Here is a 23706-nt window from a genome sequence, read left to right on the forward strand (position 1 = left end):
TGAGGGGTACACACAGGAGAGAGCGAGGAGGGGCACAGACAGGAGAGACCGAGGAGGGGCACAGACAGGAGAGACCGAGGAGGGGCACAGACAGGAGAGACCGAGGAGGGTCACAAGATGAGGGGCACAGACAGGAGAGACCGAGGAGGGTCACAAGATGAGGGGCACAGACAGGAGAGACCGAGGAGGGTCACAGATGAGGGGCAGACAGACAGGGGGAGAGGGAGACGAGGAGGGTCACAGATGAGGGGTACAGGGGCACAGACAGGAGAGACCGAGGAGGGGCACAGATGAGGGGCACAGACAGGAGAGAACGAGGAGGGTCACAGATGAGGGGTACAGACAGGAGAGACCGAGGAGGGGCACAGACAGGAGAGACCGAGGAGGGGCACAGATGAGACCGAGGAGGGGCACAGACAGGAGAGACCGAGGAGGGGCACAGATGAGGGGCACAGACAGGAGAGACCGAGGAGGGGCACAGACAAGAGAGACCGAGGAGGGGCACAGACAGGAGAGACTGAGGAGGGGCACAGGAGGGGCACAGACAGGAGAGACCGAGGAGGGGCACAGATGAGGGGCAGACAGGAGAGACGAGGAGGGTCACAGACAGGAGAGACCGAGGAGGGGCACAGATGAGGGGCAGAGACAGGAGAGGAGGAGGGGCACAGATGAGGGGCACAGACAGGAGAGACGAGGAGGGGCACAGATGAGGGGCACAGACAGGAGAGACCGAGGAGGGGCACAGATGAGGGGCACAGACAGGAGAGAACGAGGAGGGCACACAGATGAGGGGCACAGACAGGAGAGACCGAGGAGGGGCACAGACAGGAGAGACCGAGGAGGGGCACAGATGAGGGGCACAGACAGGAGAGAACGAGGAGGGGCACAGATGAGGGGCACAGACAGGAGAGACCGAGGAGGGGCACAGGAGGGGCACAGACAGAGAGACCGAGGAGGGGCACAGACAGGAGAGAGAGGAGGGGCACAGAGGAGGGGCACAGACAGGAGAGACCGAGGAGGGGCACAGACAGGAGAGACCGAGGAGGGGCACAGATGAGGGGCACAGACAGGAGAGACCGAGGAGGGGGGCACAGACAGGAGAGACCGAGGAGGGGACAGGAGAGACAGAGGAGGGTCACAGACAGGAGAGACTGAGGAGGGGCACAGATGAGGGGCACAGACAGGAGAGACCGAGGAGGGGCACAGACAAGAGAGACCGAGGAGGGGCACAGACAGGAGAGACCGAGGAGGGGCACAGATGAGGGGCACAGACAGGAGAGACCGAGGAGGGGCACAGATGAGGGGCACAGACAGGAGAGACCGAGGAGGGGCACAGATGAGGGGCACAGACAGGAGAGACCGAGGAGGGGCACAGATGAGGGGCTACAGACAGGAGAGACCGAGGAGGGTCACAGACAGGAGAGACCGAGGAGGGTCACAGACAGGAGAGACCGAGGAGGGTCACAGACAGGAGAGACCGAGGAGGGGCACAGACAGGAGAGACCGAGGAGGGGCACAGATGAGGGGCACAGACAGGAGAGACCGAGGAGGGGCACAGACAGCAGAGACCGAGGAGGGGCACAGATGAGGGGCACAGACAGGAGAGACCGAGGAGGGGCACAGATGAGGGGCACAGACAGGAGAGACCGAGGAGGGGCACAGATGAGGGGCACAGACAGGAGAGACCGAGGAGGGGCACAGACAGGAGAGACCGAGGAGGGGCACAGATGAGGGGCACAGACAGGAGAGACCGAGGAGGGGCACAGATGAGGGGCACAGACAGGAGAGACCGAGGAGGGGCACAGATGAGGGGCACAGACAGGAGAGACCGAGGAGGGGCACAGATGAGGGGCTCAGACAGGAGAGACCGAGGAGGGTCACAGACAAGAGAGACCGAGGAGGGTCACAGACAGGAGAGACCGAGGAGGGTCACAGACAGGAGAGACCGAAGAGGGGCACAGACAGGAGAGACCGAGGAGGGGCACAGACAGGAGAGACCGAGGAGGGTCACAGACAGGAGAGACCGAGGAGGGGCACAGACAGAAGAGACCGAGGAGGGGCACAGACAGGAGAGACCGAGGAGGGTCACAGACATGAGAGACCGAGGAGGGTCACAGACAGGAGAGACCGAGGAGGGTCACAGACAGGAGAGACCGGGGAGGGTCACAGACAGGAGAGACCAAGGAGGGGCTCAGACAGGAGAGACCGAGGAGGGGCACAGACAGGAGAGACCAAGGAGGGGCTCAGACAGGAGAGACCGAGGAGGGGCACAGACAGGAGAGACCGAGGAGGGGCACAGATGAGGGGCACAGACAGGAGAGACCGAGGAGGGGCTTAAACCCCTCTTGCCAGGGGACATGTGTGGTCCTGAGTTGGGGGACGTTGACCGTTAGACTCTGGCACACGATGAAGATGTTTCTCACCAGACAGACACCAGTCTCTGGTCCTGTCCAGGTCCTCAGCGATGTCTTTACTGATGTGAATAATGTCAAACGTGGAGACGGACGGATCCACCAGAGTAGAGGACGCATCCAGGAGTTTCCACTCACTCAAACTCACTGGCAGAGAGACACATCTTTATCAGCAGGGGATACATCTAACACATTGTCTACATCTAACACATTGTCTACATCTAACACATTGTCTACATCTAACACATTGTCTACATCTAACACATTGTCTAACACATTGTCTACATCTAACACATTGTCTACATCTAACACATTGTCTACATCTAACACATTGTCTACATCTAACACATTGTCTACATCTATCACAGTGTCTAACACATTGTCTACATCTAACACATTGTCTACATCTAACACATTGTCTACATCTAACACATTGTCTACATCTAACACATTGTCTACATCTAACACATTGTCTACATCTAACACAGTGTCTGCATCTAACACATTGTCTGCATCTAACACATTGTCTACATCTAACACATTGTCTACATCTAACACAGTGTCTACATCTAACACATTGTCTAACACATTGTCTACATCTAACACATTGTCTACATCTAACACAGTGTCTGCATCTAACACATTGTCTACATCTAACACATTGTCTACATCTAACACATTGTCTACATCTAACACATTGTCTAACACATTGTCTAACACATTGTCTGCATCTAACACATTGTCTAACACATTGTCTGCATCTAACACATTGTCTACATCTAACACATTGTCTAACACATTGTCTGCATCTAACACATTGTCTAACACATTGTCTGCATCTAACACATTGTCTAACACATTGTCTGCATCTAACACATTGTCTAACACATTGTCTGCATCTACACATTGTCTAACACATTGTCTACATCTAACACATTGTCTGCATCTAACACATTGTCTAACACATTGTCTACATCTAACACATTGTCTACATCTAACACATTGTCTACATCTAACACATTGTCTACATCTAACACATTGTCTAACACATTGTCTACATCTAACACATTGTCTACATCTATCACATTGTCTACATCTAACACATTGTCTACATCTAACACATTGTCTACATCTAACACATTGTCTACATCTAACACATTGTCTACATCTAACACATTGTCTACCAATCTAACATATTGTCTACATCTAACACATTGTCTACATCTAACACATTGTCTACATCTAACATATTGTCTACATCTAACACATTGTCTACATCTAACACATTGTCTGTATCTAACACATTGTCTACATCTAACACATTGTCTAACACATTGTCTACATCTAACACATTGTCTACATCTAACACATTGTCTACATCTAACACATTGTCTACATCTATCACAGTGTCTAACACATTGTCTACATCTAACACATTGTCTACATCTATCACAGTGTCTAACACATTGTCTACATCTAACACATTGTCTACATCTAACACATTGTCTACATCTAACACATTGTCTACATCTAACACATTGTCTACATCTAACACATTGTCTACATCTAACACATTGTCTAACACATTGTCTAACACATTGTCTAACACATTGTCTGCATCTAACACATTGTCTACATCTAACACATTGTCTACATCTAACACATTGTCTACATCTAACACATTGTCTAACACATTGTCTACATCTAACACATTGTCTGCATCTAACACATTGTCTACATCTAACACATTGTCTACATCTAACACATTGTCTACATCTAACACATTGTCTACATCTAACACATTGTCTGCAGCTAACACATTGTCTAACACATTGTCTACATCTAACACATTGTCTACATCTAACACATTGTCTGCAGCTAACACATTGTCTAACACATTGTCTACATCTAACACATTGTCTACATCTAACACATTGTCTGCATCTAACACATTGTCTACATCTAACACATTGTCTACATCTAACACATTGTCTACATCTAACACATTGTCTACATCTAACACATTGTCTACATCTAACACATTGTCTACATCTAACACATTGTCTACATCTAACACATTGTCTACATCTAACACATTGTCTACATCTAACACATTGTCTACATCTAACACATTGTCTACATCTAACACATTGTCTACATCTAACACATTGTCTACATCTAACACATTGTCTACATCTAACACATTGTCTACATCTAACACATTGTCTGCAGCTAACACATTGTCTAACACATTGTCTACATCTAACACATTGTCTACATCTAACACATTGTCTGCAGCTAACACATTGTCTAACACATTGTCTACATCTAACACATTGTCTACATCTAACACATTGTCTACATCTAACACATTGTCTACATCTAACACATTGTCTAACACATTGTCTACATCTAACACATTGTCTACATCTAACACATTGTCTACATCTAACACATTGTCTACATCTAACACATTGTCTACATCTAACACATTGTCTACATCTAACACATTGTCTACATCTAACACATTGTCTACATCTAACACATTGTCTACATCTAACACATTGTCTACATCTAACACATTGTCTACATCTAACACATTGTCTACATCTAACACATTGTCTAACACATTGTCTACATCTAACACATTGTCTACATCTAACACATTGTCTACATCTAACACATTGTCTACATCTAACACATTGTCTAACACATTGTCTACATCTAACACATTGTCTACATCTAACACATTGTCTAACACATTGTCTACATCTAACACATTGTCTACATCTAACACATTGTCTACATCTAACACATTGTCTACATCTAACACATTGTCTACATCTAACACATTGTCTAACACATTGTCTACATCTAACACATTGTCTACATCTAACACATTGTCTACATCTAACACATTGTCTACATCTAACACATTGTCTACATCTAACACATTGTCTACATCTAACACATTGTCTACATCTAACACATTGTCTACATCTAACACATTGTCTACATCTAACACATTGTCTACATCTAACACATTGTCTACATCTAACACATTGTCTACATCTAACACATTGTCTACATCTAACACATTGTCTGCAGCTAACACATTGTCTAACACATTGTCTACATCTAACACATTGTCTACATCTAACACATTGTCTACATCTAACACATTGTCTACATCTAACACATTGTCTAACACATTGTCTACATCTAACACATTGTCTACATCTAACACATTGTCTACATCTAACACATTGTCTGCATCTAACACATTGTCTACATCTAACACATTGTCTACATCTAACACATTGTCTAACACATTGTCTAACACATTGTCTACATCTAACACATTGTCTAACACATTGTCTAACACATTGTCTAACACATTGTCTACATCTAACACATTGTCTACATCTAACACATTGTCTGCATCTAACACATTGTCTACATCTAACACATTGTCTACATCTAACACATTGTCTAACACATTGTCTAACACATTGTCTACATCTAACACATTGTCTACATCTAACACATTGTCTACATCTAACACATTGTCTACATCTAACACATTGTCTACATCTAACACATTGTCTACATCTAACACATTGTCTAACACATTGTCTACATCTAACACATTGTCTACATCTAACACATTGTCTACATCTAACACATTGTCTACATCTAACACATTGTCTACATCTAACACATTGTCTACATCTAACACATTGTCTACATCTAACACATTGTCTACATCTAACACATTGTCTACATCTAACACATTGTCTACATCTAACACATTGTCTGTATCTAACACATTGTCTACATCTAACACATTGTCTACATCTAACACATTGTCTACATCTAACACATTGTCTACATCTAACACATTGTCTACATCTAACACATTGTCTAACACATTGTCTACATCTAACACATTGTCTACATCTAACACATTGTCTACATCTAACACATTGTCTACATCTAACACATTGTCTACATCTAACACATTGTCTACATCTAACACATTGTCTACATCTAACACATTGTCTACATCTAACACATTGTCTACATCTAACACATTGTCTACATCTAACACATTGTCTACATCTAACACATTGTCTAACACATTGTCTACATCTAACACATTGTCTACATCTAACACATTGTCTACATCTAACACATTGTCTACATCTAACACATTGTCTACATCTAACACATTGTCTAACACATTGTCTACATCTAACACATTGTCTACATCTAACACATTGTCTACATCTAACACATTGTCTACATCTAACACATTGTCTAACACATTGTCTACATCTAACACATTGTCTACATCTAACACATTGTCTACATCTAACACATTGTCTACATCTAACACATTGTCTACATCTAACACATTGTCTACATCTAACACATTGTCTACATCTAACACATTGTCTACATCTAACACATTGTCTACATCTAACACATTGTCTACATCTAACACATTGTCTACATCTAACACATTGTCTACATCTAACACAATGTCTACATCTAACACAATGTCTACATCTAACACATTGTCTGCATCTAACACATTGTCTAACACATTGTCTACATCTAACACATTGTCTACATCTAACACATTGTCTACATCTAACACATTGTCTACATCTAACACATTGTCTAACACATTGTCTACATCTAACACATTGTCTACATCTAACACATTGTCTGCATCTAACACATTGTCTACATCTAACACATTGTCTACAGCTAACACATTGTCTACATCTAACACATTGTCTAACACATTGTCTAACACATTGTCTAACACATTGTCTACATCTAACACATTGTCTAACACATTGTCTGTATCTAACACATTGTCTACATCTAACACATTGTCTACATCTAACACATTGTCTACATCTAACACATTGTCTACATCTAACACATTGTCTACATCTAACACATTGTCTACATCTAACACATTGTCTACATCTAACACATTGTCTACATCTAACACATTGTCTGTATCTAACACATTGTCTACATCTAACACAGTGTCTACATCTATCACATTGTCTGTATCTAACACATTGTCTACATCTAACACATTGTCTACAGCTAACACATTGTCTACATCTAACACATTGTCTAACACAGTGTCTAACACATTGTCTACATCTAACACATTGTCTGTATCTAACACATTGTCTACATCTAACACATTGTCTACATCTAACACATTGTCTACATCTATCACATTGTCTACATCTAACACATTGTCTACATCTAACACATTGTCTACATCTAACACATTGTCTACATCTAACACATTGTCTGCATCTAACACATTGTCTACATCTAACACATTGTCTACATCTAACACATTGTCTAACACATTGTCTACATCTAACACATTGTCTACATCTAACACATTGTCTACATCTAACACATTGTCTACATCTAACACATTGTCTACATCTAACACATTGTCTACATCTAACACATTGTCTGCATCTAACACAGTGTCTACATCTAACACATTGTCTACATCTAACACATTGTCTAACACATTGTCTAACACATTGTCTACATCTAACACATTGTCTAACACATTGTCTAACACATTGTCTAACACATTGTCTACATCTAACACATTGTCTACATCTAACACATTGTCTGCATCTAACACATTGTCTACATCTAACACATTGTCTACATCTAACACATTGTCTACATCTAACACATTGTCTACATCTAACACATTGTCTGCATCTAACACATTGTCTACATCTAACACATTGTCTACATCTAACACATTGTCTACATCTAACACATTGTCTACAGCTAACACATTGTCTACAGCTAACACATTGTCTACATCTAACACATTGTCTAACACATTGTCTAACACATTGTCTACATCTAACACATTGTCTAACACATTGTCTGTATCTAACACATTGTCTACATCTAACACATTGTCTACATCTATCACATTGTCTACATCTAACACATTGTCTACATCTAACACATTGTCTACATCTAACACATTGTCTACATCTAACACATTGTCTACATCTAACACATTATCTACATCTAACACATTGTCTAACACATTGTCTACATCTAACACATTGTCTACATCTAACACATTGTCTACATCTAACACATTGTCTAACACATTGTCTACATCTAACACATTGTCTACATCTAACACATTGTCTACATCTAACACATTGTCTACATCTAACACATTGTCTACATCTAACACATTGTCTACATCTAACACATTGTCTAACACATTGTCTAACACATTGTCTAACACATTGTCTACATCTAACACATTGTCTAACACAGTGTCTGCATCTAACACATTGTCTACATCTAACACATTGTCTACATCTAACACATTGTCTACATCTAACACATTGTCTACATCTAACACATTGTCTACATCTAACACATTGTCTACATCTAACACATTGTCTACATCTAACACATTGTCTACATCTAACACATTGTCTACATCTAACACATTGTCTACATCTAACACATTGTCTGCATCTAACACATTGTCTACATCTAACACATTGTCTACATCTAACACATTGTCTACATCTAACACATTGTCTACATCTAACACATTGTCTACATCTAACACATTGTCTACATCTAACACATTGTCTACATCTAACACATTGTCTACATCTAACACATTGTCTACATCTAACACATTGTCTGCATCTAACACATTGTCTACATCTAACACATTGTCTACAGCTAACACATTGTCTACATCTAACACATTGTCTAACACATTGTCTAACACATTGTCTACATCTAACACATTGTCTAACACATTGTCTGTATCTAACACATTGTCTACATCTAACACATTGTCTACATCTAACACATTGTCTACATCTAACACATTGTCTACATCTAACACATTGTCTACATCTAACACATTGTCTGCATCTAACACATTGTCTACATCTAACACATTGTCTACATCTAACACATTGTCTACATCTAACACATTGTCTACATCTAACACATTGTCTACATCTAACACATTGTCTACATCTAACACATTGTCTAACACATTGTCTACATCTAACACATTGTCTACATCTAACACATTGTCTACATCTAACACATTGTCTACATCTAACACATTGTCTACATCTAACACATTGTCTACATCTAACACATTGTCTACATCTAACACATTGTCTACATCTAACACATTGTCTAACACATTGTCTACATCTAACACATTGTCTACATCTAACACATTGTCTACATCTAACACATTGTCTACATCTAACACATTGTCTACATCTAACACATTGTCTACAGCTAACACATTGTCTAACACATTGTCTACATCTAACACATTGTCTAACACATTGTCTACATCTAACACATTGTCTACATCTAACACATTGTCTACATCTAACACATTGTCTACATCTAACACATTGTCTACATCTAACACATTGTCTAACACATTGTCTACATCTAACACATTGTCTACATCTAACACATTGTCTACATCTATCACATTGTCTACATCTAACACATTGTCTACATCTAACACATTGTCTAACACATTGTCTACATCTAACACATTGTCTACATCTAACACATTGTCTACATCTAACACATTGTCTACATCTAACACATTGTCTACATCTAACACATTGTCTACATCTAACACATTGTCTACATCTAACACATTGTCTACATCTAACACATTGTCTACATCTAACACATTGTCTACATCTAACACATTGTCTACATCTAACACATTGTCTACATCTAACACATTGTCTACATCTAACACATTGTCTACATCTAACACATTGTCTACATCTAACACATTGTCTACATCTAACACATTGTCTACATCTAACACATTGTCTACATCTAACACATTGTCTACAGCTAACACATTGTCTACATCTAACACATTGTCTACATCTAACACATTGTCTACATCTAACACATTGTCTACATCTAACACATTGTCTACATCTAACACATTGTCTACATCTAACACATTGTCTAACACATTGTCTACATCTAACACATTGTCTAACACATTGTCTACATCTAACACATTGTCTACATCTAACACATTGTCTACATCTAACACATTGTCTACATCTAACACATTGTCTACATCTAACACATTGTCTACATCTATCACATTGTCTACATCTAACACATTGTCTACATCTAACACATTGTCTACATCTAACACATTGTCTACATCTAACACATTGTCTACATCTAACACATTGTCTACATCTAACACATTGTCTACATCTAACACATTGTCTACATCTAACACATTGTCTACATCTAACACATTGTCTACATCTAACACATTGTCTACATCTAACACATTGTCTACATCTATCACATTGTCTACATCTAACACATTGTCTACATCTAACACATTGTCTACATCTAACACAGTGTCTACATCTAACACATTGTCTACAGCTAACACATTGTCTACAGCTAACACATTGTCTACATCTAACACATTGTCTACATCTAACACAGTGTCTACATCTAACACATTGTCTACATCTAACACATTGTCTACATCTAACACATTGTCTACATCTAACACATTGTCTAACACATTGTCTACATCTAACACATTGTCTACATCTAACACATTGTCTACATCTAACACATTGTCTACATCTAACACAGTGTCTACATCTAACACAGTGTCTACATCTAACACAGTGTCTACATCTAACACAGTGTCTACATCTAACACATTGTCTAACACATTGTCTACATCTAACACATTGTCTGCATCTATCACATTGTCTACATCTAACACATTGTCTACATCTAACACATTGTCTACATCTAACACATTGTCTACATCTAACACATTGTCTACATCTAACACATTGTCTACATCTAACACATTGTCTACATCTAACACATTGTCTACATCTAACACATTGTCTACATCTAACACATTGTCTACATCTAACACATTGTCTACATCTAACACATTGTCTACATCTAACACATTGTCTACATCTAACACATTGTCTAACACATTGTCTACATCTAACACATTGTCTAACACATTGTCTACATCTAACACATTGTCTACATCTAACACATTGTCTACATCTAACACATTGTCTACATCTAACACATTGTCTACATCTAACACATTGTCTACATCTAACACATTGTCTACATCTAACACATTGTCTACATCTAACACATTGTCTACATCTAACACATTGTCTACATCTAACACATTGTCTACATCTAACACATTGTCTACATCTAACACATTGTCTACATCTAACACATTGTCTAACACATTGTCTACATCTAACACATTGTCTACATCTAACACATTGTCTACATCTAACACATTGTCTACATCTAACACATTGTCTAACACATTGTCTACATCTAACACATTGTCTACATCTAACACATTGTCTACATCTAACACATTGTCTACATCTAACACATTGTCTACATCTAACACATTGTCTACAGCTAACACATTGTCTACATCTAACACATTGTCTACATCTAACACATTGTCTACATCTAACACATTGTCTACATCTAACACATTGTCTACATCTAACACATTGTCTACATCTAACACATTGTCTACATCTAACACATTGTCTACATCTAACACATTGTCTACATCTAACACATTGTCTACATCTAACACATTGTCTACATCTAACACATTGTCTACATCTAACACATTGTCTACATCTAACACATTGTCTACATCTATCACATTGTCTACATCTAACACATTGTCTACATCTAACACATTGTCTACATCTAACACATTGTCTACATCTAACACATTGTCTACATCTAACACATTGTCTACATCTAACACATTGTCTAACACATTGTCTACATCTAACACATTGTCTACATCTAACACATTGTCTACATCTAACACATTGTCTACATCTAACACATTGTCTACATCTAACACATTGTCTACATCTAACACATTGTCTACATCTAACACATTGTCTACATCTAACACATTGTCTAACACATTGTCTACATCTAACACATTGTCTACATCTAACACATTGTCTACATCTAACACATTGTCTACAGCTAACACATTGTCTACATCTAACACATTGTCTACATCTAACACATTGTCTACATCTAACACATTGTCTACATCTAACACATTGTCTACATCTAACACATTGTCTACATCTAACACATTGTCTACATCTAACACATTGTCTAACACATTGTCTACAGCTAACACATTGTCTACATCTAACACATTGTCTACATCTAACACATTGTCTACATCTAACACATTGTCTACATCTAACACATTGCCCCATAGGGCTCTGTTCAGTGTCTACATCTAACACATTGCCCCATAGGGCTCTGTTCAGTGTCTACATCTAACACATTGTCCCATAGGGCTCTGTTCAGTGTCTACATCTAACACATTGCCCCATAGGGCTCTGTTCAGTGTCTACATCTAACACATTGCCCCATAGGGCTCTGTTCAGTGTCTACATCTAACACATTGCCCCATAGGGCTCTGTTCAGTGTCTACATCTAACACAGTGTCTACATCTAACACATTGCCCCATAGGGCTCTGTTCAGTGTCTACATCTAACACATTGCCCCATAGGGCTCTGTTCAGTGTCTACATCTAACACATTGCCCCATAGGGCTCTGTTCAGTGTCTACATCTAACACATTGCCCCATAGGGCTCTGTTCAGTGTCTACATCTAACACATTGCCCCATAGGGCTCTGTTCAGTGTCTACATCTAACACATTGCCCCATAGGGCTCTGTTCAGTGTCTACATCTAACACATTGCCCCATAGGGCTCTGTTCAGTGTCTACATCTAACACATTGCCCCATAGGGCTCTGTTCAGTGTCTACATCTAACACATTGCCCCATAGGGCTCTGTTCAGTGTCTACATCTAACACATTGCCCCATAGGGCTCTGTTCAGTGTCTACATCTAACACATTGCCCCATAGGGCTCTGTTCAGTGTCTACATCTAACACATTGCCCCATAGGGCTCTGTTCAGTGTCTACATCTAACACATTGTCTACATCTAACACATTGTCTACATCTAACACATTGCCCCATAGGGCTCTGTTCAGTGTCTACATCTAACACATTGCCCCATAGGGCTCTGTTCAGTGTCTACATCTAACACATTGCCCCATAGGGCTCTGTTCAGTGTCTACATCTAACACATTGCCCCATAGGGCTCTGTTCAGTGTCTACATCTAACACATTGCCCCATAGGGCTCTGTTCAGTGTCTACATCTAACACATTGCCCCATAGGGCTCTGTTCAGTGTCTACATCTAACACATTGCCCCATAGGGCTCTGTTCAGTGTCTACATCTAACACATTGCCCCATAGGGCTCTGTTCAGTGTCTACATCTAACACATTGCCCCATAGGGCTCTGTTCAGTGTCTACATCTAACACATTGCCCCATAGGGCTCTGTTCAGTGTCTACATCTAACACATTGCCCCATAGGGCTCTGTTCAGTGTCTACATCTAACACATTGCCCCATAGGGCTCTGTTCAGTGTCTACATCTAACACATTGCCCCATAGGGCTCTGTTCAGTGTCTACATCTAACACATTGCCCCATAGGGCTCTGTTCAGTGTCCTGCACAAGGTAAAAGGCTCCATATTTGGGATGCAGCCATTGAAATGTATTTTAATGTCAAAGGGACAGAGCTCTCTAAAGCATCCAATTCCAACACTATCCACTGTGCTAGATAGTAATGAGAGCAGCTAAAAGCCTGTACTCTCCTCTGTCTAATGGACAGGTTTCTAGCTACTGGAGCCGTTGGAGACAGTATCTCCTCTGTCTAATGGACAGGTTTCTAGCTACTGGAGACAGTATCTCCTCTGTCTAATGGACAGGTTTCTAGCTACTGGAGACAGTATCTCCTCTGTCTAATGGACAGGTTTCTAACTACTGGAGACAGTATCTCCTCTGTCTAATGGACAGGTTTCTAGCTACTGGAGACAGTATCTCCTCTGTCTAATGGACAGGTTTCTAGCTACTGGAGACAGTATCTCCTCTGTCTAATGGACAGGTTTCTAGCTACTGGAGACAGTATCTCCTCTGTCTAATGGACAGGTTTCTAGCTACTGGAGACAGTATCTCCTCTGTCTAATGGACAGGTTTCTAGCTACTGGAGACAGTATCTCCTCTGTCTAATGGACAGGTTTCTAGCTACTGGAGACAGTATCTCCTCTGTCTAATGGACAGGTTTCTAGCTACTGGAGACAGTATCTCCTCTGTCTAATGGACAGGTTTCTAGCTACTGGAGACAGTATCTCCTGTCTAATGGACAGGTTTCTAGCTACTGTAGACAGTATCTCCTCTGTCTAATGGACAGGTTTCTCGCTACTGTAGACAGTATCTCCTCTGTCTAATGGACAGGTTTCTAGCTACTGGAGACAGTATCTCCTCTGTCTAATGGACAGGTTTCTAGCTACTGGAGACAGTATCTCCTCTGTCTAATGGACAGGTTTCTAGCTACTGGAGACAGTATCTCCTCTGTCTAATGGACAGGTTTCTAGCTACTGGAGGGTATGGAGGAAGTGAGTGTAATTCAAGGCTAACTGGGAAACACTGTGGCTTGTAAGCATTTCAGCACATTTCAACATTCGAGCTACTGGAGCCGTTGGAGACAGTATCTCCTCTGTCTAATGGACAGGTTTCTAGCTACTGGAATCGTTGGAGACGGTATCTCCTCTGTCTAATGGACAGGTTTCTAGCTACTGGAGCCGTTGGAGACAGTATCTCCTCTGTCTAATGGACAGGTTTCTAGCTACTGGAGCCGTTGGAGACAGTATCTCCTCTGTCTAATGGACAGGTTTCTAGCTGTTGGAGACAGTATCTCCTCTGTCTAAAGGACAGGTTTCTAGCTACTGGAGACAGTATCTCCTCTGTCTAATGGACAGGTTTCTAGCTACTGGAGCCATTATCTCCTCTGTCTAATGGACAGGTTTCTAGCTGTTGGAGACAGTATCTCCTCTGTCTAAAGGACAGGTTTCTAGCTACTGGAGCCATTATCTCCTCTGTCTAATGGACAGATTTCTAGCTACTGGAGCCGTTGGAGACAGTATCTCCTCTGTCTAATGGACAGGTTTCTAGCTACTGGAGACAGTATCTCCTCTGTCTAATGGACAGGTTTCTAGCTACTGGAGACAGTATCTCCTCTGTCTAATGGACAGGTTTCTAGCTACTGGAGACAGTATCTCCTCTGTCTAATGGACAGGTTTCTAGCTACTGGAGGGTATGGAGGAAGTGAGTGTAATTCAAGGCTAACTGGGAAACACTGTGGCTTGTAAACATTTCAGCACATTTCAACATTCGAGCTACTGGAGCCGTTGGAGACAGTATCTCCTCTGTCTAATAATAATGGACAGGTTTCTAGCTACTGGAATCGTTGGAGACGGTATCTCCTCTGTCTAAAGGACAGGTTTCTAGCTACTGGAGACAGTATCTCCTCTGTCTAATGGACAGGTTTCTAGCTACTGGAGCCATTATCTCCTCTGTCTAATAGACAGGTTTCTAGCTGTTGGAGACAGTATCTCCTCTGTCTAAAGGACAGGTTTCTAGCTACTGGAGCCATTATCTCCTCTGTCTAAAGCTACTGGAGCCGTTGGAGACAGTATCTCCTCTGTCTAATGGACAGGTTTCTAGCTACTGGAGACAGTATCTCCTCTGTCTAATGGACAGGTTTCTAGCTACTGGAGACAGTATCTCCTCTGTCTAATGGACAGGTTTCTAGCTACTGGAGACAGTATCTCCTCTGTCTAATGGACAGGTTTCTAGCTACTGGAGGGTATGGAGGAAGTGAGTGTAATTCAAGGCTAACTGGGAAACACTGTGGCTTGTAAACATTTCAGCACATTTCAACATTCGAGCTACTGGAGCCGTTGGAGACAGTATCTCCTCTGTCTAATAATAATGGACAGGTTTCTAGCTACTGGAATCGTTGGAGACGGTATCTCCTCTGTCTAAAGGACAGGTTTCTAGCTACTGGAGACAGTATCTCCTCTGTCTAATGGACAGGTTTCTAGCTACTGGAGCCATTATCTCCTCTGTCTAATAGACAGGTTTCTAGCTGTTGGAGACAGTATCTCCTCTGTCTAAAGGACAGGTTTCTAGCTACTGGAGCCATTATCTCCTCTGTCTAATGGACAGATTTCTAGCTACTGGAGCCGTTGGAGACAGTATCTCCTCTGTCTAATGGACAGGTTTCTAGCTACTGGAGACAGTATCTCCTCTGTCTAATGGACAGGTTTCTAGCTACTGGAGACAGTATCTCCTCTGTCTAATGGACAGGTTTCTAGCTACTGGAGACAGTATCTCCTCTGTCTAATGGACAGGTTTCTAGCTACTGGAGGGTATGGAGGAAGTGAGTGTAATTCAAGGCTAACTGGGAAACACTGTGGCTTGTAAACATTTCAGCACATTTCAACATTCGAGCTACTGGAGCCGTTGGAGACAGTATCTCCTCTGTCTAATGGACAGGTTTCTAGCTACTGGAATCGTTGGAGACGGTATCTCCTCTGTCTAATGGACAGGTTTCTAGCTACTGGAGCCGTTGGAGACAGTATCTCCTCTGTCTAATGGACAGGTTTCTAGCTACTGGAGCCGTTGGAGACAGTATCTCCTCTGTCTAAAGGACAGGTTTCTAGCTACTGGAGACAGTATCTCCTCTGTCTAATGGACAGGTTTCTAGCTACTGGAGCCATTATCTCCTCTGTCTAAAGGACAGGTTTCTAGCTACTGGAGCCATTATCTCCTCTGTCTAATGGACAGATTTCTAGCTACTGGAGTCGTTGGAGACAGTATCTCCTCTGTCTAATGGACAGGTTTCTAGCTACTGGAGACAGTATCTCCTCTGTCTAATGGACAGGTTTCTAGCTACTGGAGACAGTATCTCCTCTGTCTAATGGACAGGTTTCTAGCTACTGGAGACAGTATCTCCTCTGTCTAATGGACAGGTTTCTAGCTACTGGAGGGTATGGAGGAAGTGAGTGTAATTCAAGGCTAACTGGGAAACACTGTGGCTTGTAAACATTTCAGCACATTTCAACATTCGAGCTACTGGAGCCGTTGGAGACAGTATCTCCTCTGTCTAATAATAATGGACAGGTTTCTAGCTACTGGAATCGTTGGAGACGGTATCTCCTCTGTCTAAAGGACAGGTTTCTAGCTACTGGAGACAGTATCTCCTCTGTCTAATGGACAGGTTTCTAGCTACTGGAGCCATTATCTCCTCTGTCTAATGGACAGGTTTCTAGCTGTTGGAGACAGTATCTCCTCTGTCTAAAGGACAGGTTTCTAGCTACTGGAGCCATTATCTCCTCTGTCTAATGGACAGGTTTCTGGCTACTGGAGACAGTATCTCCTCTGTCTAATGGACAGGTTTCTAGCTACTGGAGACAGTATCTCCTCTGTCTAATGGACAGGTTTCTAGCTACTGGAGACAGTATCTCCTCTGTCTAATGGACAGGTTTCTAGCTACTGGAGACAGTATCTCCTCTGTCTAATGGACAGGTTTCTAGCTACTGGAGACAGTATCTCCTCTGTCTAATGGACAGGTTTCTAGCTACTGGAGACAGTATCTCCTCTGTCTAATGGACAGGTTTCTAGCTACTGGAGACAGTATCTCCTCTGTCTAATGGACAGGTTTCTAGCTACTGGAGCCATTATCTCCTCTGTCTAATGGACAGGTTTCTGGCTACTGGAGACAGTATCTCCTCTGTCTAATGGACAGGTTTCTAGCTACTGGAGACAGTATCTCCTCTGTCTAATGGACAGGTTTCTAGCTACTGGAGACAGTATCTCCTCTGTCTAATGGACAGGTTTCTAGCTACTGGAGACAGTATCTCCTCTGTCTAATGGACAGGTTTCTAGCTACTGGAGACAGTATCTCCTCTGTCTAATGGACAGGTTTCTAGCTACTGGAGGGTATTGAGGAAGTGAGTGTAATTAAAGGCTAACTGGGAAACACTGTGGCTTGTAAACATTTCAGCACGTCAGCACAATGAAAGCTTGATGACCATGTTAGTTTGTCTCTTTGATGTGAGGAGGTGGTAGGGGGGTCCCTTTGAACACACACAAATGTGAAATGGGTTGTTGCCCAAACAGCACCCCATTCCCCATAATGCACTATTTTTTAACAGAGCCCTACGGGCTCGGGTCAAAAGTGGAGCACAATATAAGGAATAGGTTTGGGAGTATTGCAGTGCTAGAGGCGTCACTACAGACCCTGGTTCTATCCCCCGGGCTGTATCACAACCGGCCGTGATCGGGAGTCCCATAGGGCAGCGTACAATTGGCCCAGCGCTGGGGGAGGGTTTGCCCTGGGGGGGGGGGGTAGCCCGTCATTGTAAATAATAATTTGCTCTGAACTGACTTGCCTTGTTGAATAAAGGTTAAATAAATCAAACACATGCAGAAGGAACTGTGGGGCCTCATCCAGAGACAGAAAGGATGACGTGTTTACATTCAACCGTTTACAGGAGGATGACGGCAGGAATAAACACACAGTCAGTCTGTGTATTGTAGCTGACGTATCCAACGAACAGTGTAATGTTGTTGTACATTCTAACTCCTGAGGTGAAATATTAACTGCACTCTCACCGTTCTCTGAAGGAACACGTAGTTGGAAACTGGGGCACAACCGTGGTGATTTAGTCCACTGGTTCACTGTGGAGAACAATGGAAACGTCTGAGTCATTACGTAATAAACTCCTTAACGATCAGACAACTACTTGGTTAAATCAATGTGTCTGCTAGATCACGTGGCTCAGCAACACCAACTGGAGAAAACATGTATTACCGCTGTGTCCCGAATAGCACCCTAGGGCACGACATAGAAACAGAAACAAATGTGTGAGCTATAAAGGGACTCTTAAGAATAGAAAAATGACCAGCGAGTCTGAGAATTTCTCCCCCCCAAAAAAGTAAGAACAATTAGTAGTTTCTGCAATCCTTACCAAGTGACAAAATATAACCCACAAAATGAGATGAACAGCTGAGGCATAATAACACGTTTCTGTTTGAATCAGTGTGCAGCTGTGTCCCAAATAGCACACTATTCCTCCAATGGGCTCTGGTCAAATGCAGTGCACTACATAAAGAGAAGGTGCCATTTGGGACACACGGACTGTAACCAGGGCAACGCCGCTGTCACTATTCTCCAGAAGAGAAGGTAACATCAAGACATCAAACTTAAAAGGTAAGAGACAACTCAAGATGTTGGCCAGAAGTTCGAACAAGATGTGTTTCATGCCTCCTCGCTGAGTAAGCTACCCTAAACGCTGTAGAGTTTCAAACGGCACCCTATTCCCTATGTAGTGCACTACTTTTGACCAGGAGCCCATAGGGAATAGGGTGCCATTTGGGAGTCACCCTGTACCTACTTATCCTCGGACGTTTACACACACCTGGTTTCTCGTACCAGCCAAGCGGATACACTCCGGTTTCTACTTTGGAGGGGGTGCAGTCCTGGACTCTCCAGGTTGTCCGTTCTCCTTCACCACACGTCTGGATACCAAAGCTGTTCAGAGTCAGGCAGAGAACGTCTGATCCTGGATGGAGACAGCACACACACACACAAAGACACACACACACACACACACACACACACACACAAAGACACACACACAACAGCACACACACGCACACACACACACACACAGTCTCACACAAACACACAAAGACTACATTGTGAAAGACTCACACACAAAGACTCACATACAAAGACGCACACACACACACAAAGACACACACACAAAGACACTTGACACACAAAGTTGACACACACAAAGACACACACAAAGACACACACACACACTTTAGAGGAAATATTTGTGTCTCCTTTGGACTTTGGAGCTATATTGTGATTGTTTCACTCTTCCCCCTTGAATGTTGAATGTCGGAGAAATTGTCAGCACTGTAAAAACATGTCAGTTAATATGTTGACTGAAATAATAACTGACCAGGTGACTGTGTGTCCCTGACGTATCCGATTCCACGGCAACACGGGTCTTCATCACATCTCCGTTCACACTCACGGAACCTGGTACAAACACAAAGCAGGCACACACCTTTTCTTTGGGGAAACTAAACAGGAATTGTTTCCTAGAGACTTTGTCATTATCCTGGCTCAAGAAGCTTGTAATGTTTGTTATTGATACGTGAACTATGCAACATATAACAGACCTAAATGGCATATATTATTATTATTATTATTATTATTATTATCCTAAAGAAGATGTTTGTTATTGATTGAACTAGTAAAATATAACAGAACCAGTGGGACCCAGGTAACACTGCCCTAAGGTCTCTCAGCCCCAGAACCAGTGGGACCCAGGTAACACTGCCCTAAGGTCTCTCAGCCCCAGAACCAGTGGGACCCAGGTAACACTGCCCTAAGGTCTCTCAGCCCCAGAACCAGTGGGACCCAGGTAACACTGCCCTAAGGTCTCTCAGCCCCAGAACCAGTGGGACCCAGGTAACACTGCCCTAAGGTCTCTCAGACCCAGAACCAGTGGGACCCAGGTAACACCGCCCTAAGGCCTCTTACCCTCAGTGATAGGCCCCAGAACACCGCCCTAAGGTCTCTTACCCTCAGTGATAGGCTTGACTCAGGTTAACACTGCCCTAAGGCCTCTTACCCCCAGAACCAGGCTTGTCACTCAGGTTGACACTGCCCTAAGGTCTCTTAGCCCTCAGTGACCAGGCTTGTCACTCAGGTAACACTGCCCTAAAGTCTCTTACCCTCAGTGATAGGCTTGGCACTCAGGTTGACACCGCCCTAAGGTCTCTTACCCTCAGTGATAGGCTTGTCACTCAGGTTGACACCGCCCTAAGGTCTCTTACCCCTCAGTGATAGGCTTGTCACTCAGGTTGACACCGCCCTAAGGTCTCAGCCCCAGTGAACTTGTCACTCAGGTTGACACCCTAAGGTCTCTTACCCTCAGTGATAGGCTTGTCACTCAGGTTGACCCGCCCTAAAGTCTCTTACCCCTCAGTGATAGGCTTGGCACTCAGGTTGACACTGCCCTAAGGCCTCTTACCCCTCAGTGATAGGCTTGTCACTCAGGTTGACGGCCCTAAGGTCTCTTACCCCTCAGTGATAGGCTTGGCACTCAGGTTGACACCGCCCTAAAGCCTCTTACCCCTCAGTGATAGGCTTGTCACTCAGGTTGACACCGCCACCCTAAGGTCTCTTACCCCTCAGTGATAGGCTTGGCACTCAGGTTGACACCGCCCTAAAGCCTCTTACCCCTCAGTGATAGGCTTGTCACTCAGGTTGACGCCGCCCTAAGGTCTCTTACCCCTCAGTGATAGGCTTGGCACTCAGGTTGACACCGCCCTAAAGCCTCTTTACCCCTCAGTGATAGGCTTGTCACTCAGGTTGACTTACCCTAAGGTCTCTTACCCTCAGTGATAGGCTTGGCACTCAGGTTGACACCGCCCTAAAGCCTCTTACCCCTCAGTGATAGGCTTGTCACTCAGGTTGACGCCACCCTCAGGTCTCTTACCCCCTCAGTGATAGGCTTGGCACTCAGGTTGACACCGCCCTAAAGCCTCTTACCCCTCAGTGATAGGCTTGTCACTCAGGTTGACGCCACCCTAAGGTCTCTTACCCCTCAGTGATAGGCTTGTCACTCAGGTTGACACCGCCCTAAGGCCTCTTACCCCTCAGTGATAGGCTTATCACTCAGGTTGACACTGCCCTAAGGTCTCTTACCCCTCAGTGATAGGCTTGTCACTCAGGTTGACACCGCCCTAAGGTCTCTTACCCCTCAGTGATAGGCTTGTCACTCAGGTTGACACTGCCCTAAGGTCTCTTACCCCTCAGTGATAGGCTTGTCACTCAGGTTGACACCGCCCTAAGGTCTCTTACCCCTCAGTGATAGGCTTGTCACTCAGGTTGACACTGCCCTAAGGTCTCTTACCCCTCAGTGATAGGCTTGTCACTCAGGTTGACACCGCCCTAAGGTCTCTTACCCCTCAGTGATAGGCTTGTCACTCAGGTTGACACCGCCCTAAGGCCTCTTACCCCTCAGTGATAGGCTTGTCACTCAGGTTGACGCGGCTTCGGACGGAATAAGACACCATCTTCTTAAAGGGAACACGGCTGTAAAAACTCTCCACACTTCCAGTCAGATCAACTGTTAAAACACAACAGAGAGAACAACACAAAGGAGCTCCTGAAATAATAGAACATTTTATTATTTTCTGGAGAAAAACTGTGTTTGCTTCCTTACGCTGTTTTAATGGAGATAAGTTGATGATGTTTAGAGGCCAATGTATTATTCTGGTAAATAATATGGTAGTGGGATAAGTTGAAGAAGACCTACAGCACCACTCTACAACATACTGACCATGAACCTACCAGTGATCTCGTCCTGCAGCACCTCACTACAACATACTGACCATGAACCTACCAGTGATCTCGTCCTGCAGCACCTCACTACAACATACTGACCATGAACCTACCAGTGATCTCATCCTGCAGCACATCACTACAACATACTGACCATGAACCTACCAGTGATCTCATCCTGCAGCACATCACTACAACATACTGACCATGAACCTACCAGGGATCTCATCCTGCAGCACCTCACTACAACATACTGACCATGAACCTACCAGTGATCTCATCACTACAACATACTGACCATGAACCTACCAGGGATCTCATCCTGCAGCACCTCACTACAACATACTGACCATGAACCTACCAGGGATCTCATCCTGCAGCACCTCACTACAACATACTGACCATGAACCTACCAGGGATCTCGTCCTGCAGCACCTCACTACAACATACTGACCATGAACCTACCAGTGATCTCATCCTGCAGCACATCACTACAACATACTGACCATGAACCTACCAGGGATCTCATCCTGCAGCACCTCACTACAACATACTGACCATGAACCTACCAGGGATCTCATCCTGCAGCACCTCACTACAACATACTGACCATGAACCTACCAGGGATCTCGTCCTGCAGCACCTCACTACAACATACTGACCATGAACCTACCAGGGATCTCGTCCTGCAGACCTCACTACAACATACTAACCACGAACCTACCAGGGATCTCATCCAGCAGCACATCACTACAACATACTGACCATGAACCTACCAGGGATCTCATCACTACAACATAC

At 43.0% G+C, this 23706-nt stretch overlaps 1 protein-coding gene across 1 annotated transcript in view; it reads right to left on the reverse strand.

Annotated features, from left to right (window-relative positions):
* LOC127926395 (thyroglobulin-like) overlaps nucleotides 1-22685 on the reverse strand; it is a 56989-nt gene extending 34304 nt beyond the window's left edge. Inside the window, 5 exon segments of the mRNA XM_052511779.1 lie at nucleotides 2424-2558; nucleotides 19149-19214; nucleotides 19955-20098; nucleotides 20510-20589; nucleotides 22579-22685. Coding sequence (XP_052367739.1) covers nucleotides 2424-2558; nucleotides 19149-19214; nucleotides 19955-20098; nucleotides 20510-20589; nucleotides 22579-22637 — 484 coding nt within the window. The 5' untranslated portion in view covers nucleotides 22638-22685.
* Nucleotides 22686-23706: the final 1021 nt, after the last annotated feature.

Source organism: Oncorhynchus keta, unplaced genomic scaffold, assembly GCF_023373465.1.
Source record: "Oncorhynchus keta strain PuntledgeMale-10-30-2019 unplaced genomic scaffold, Oket_V2 Un_contig_7506_pilon_pilon, whole genome shotgun sequence".
Taxonomy (NCBI): domain Eukaryota; kingdom Metazoa; phylum Chordata; class Actinopteri; order Salmoniformes; family Salmonidae; genus Oncorhynchus; species Oncorhynchus keta.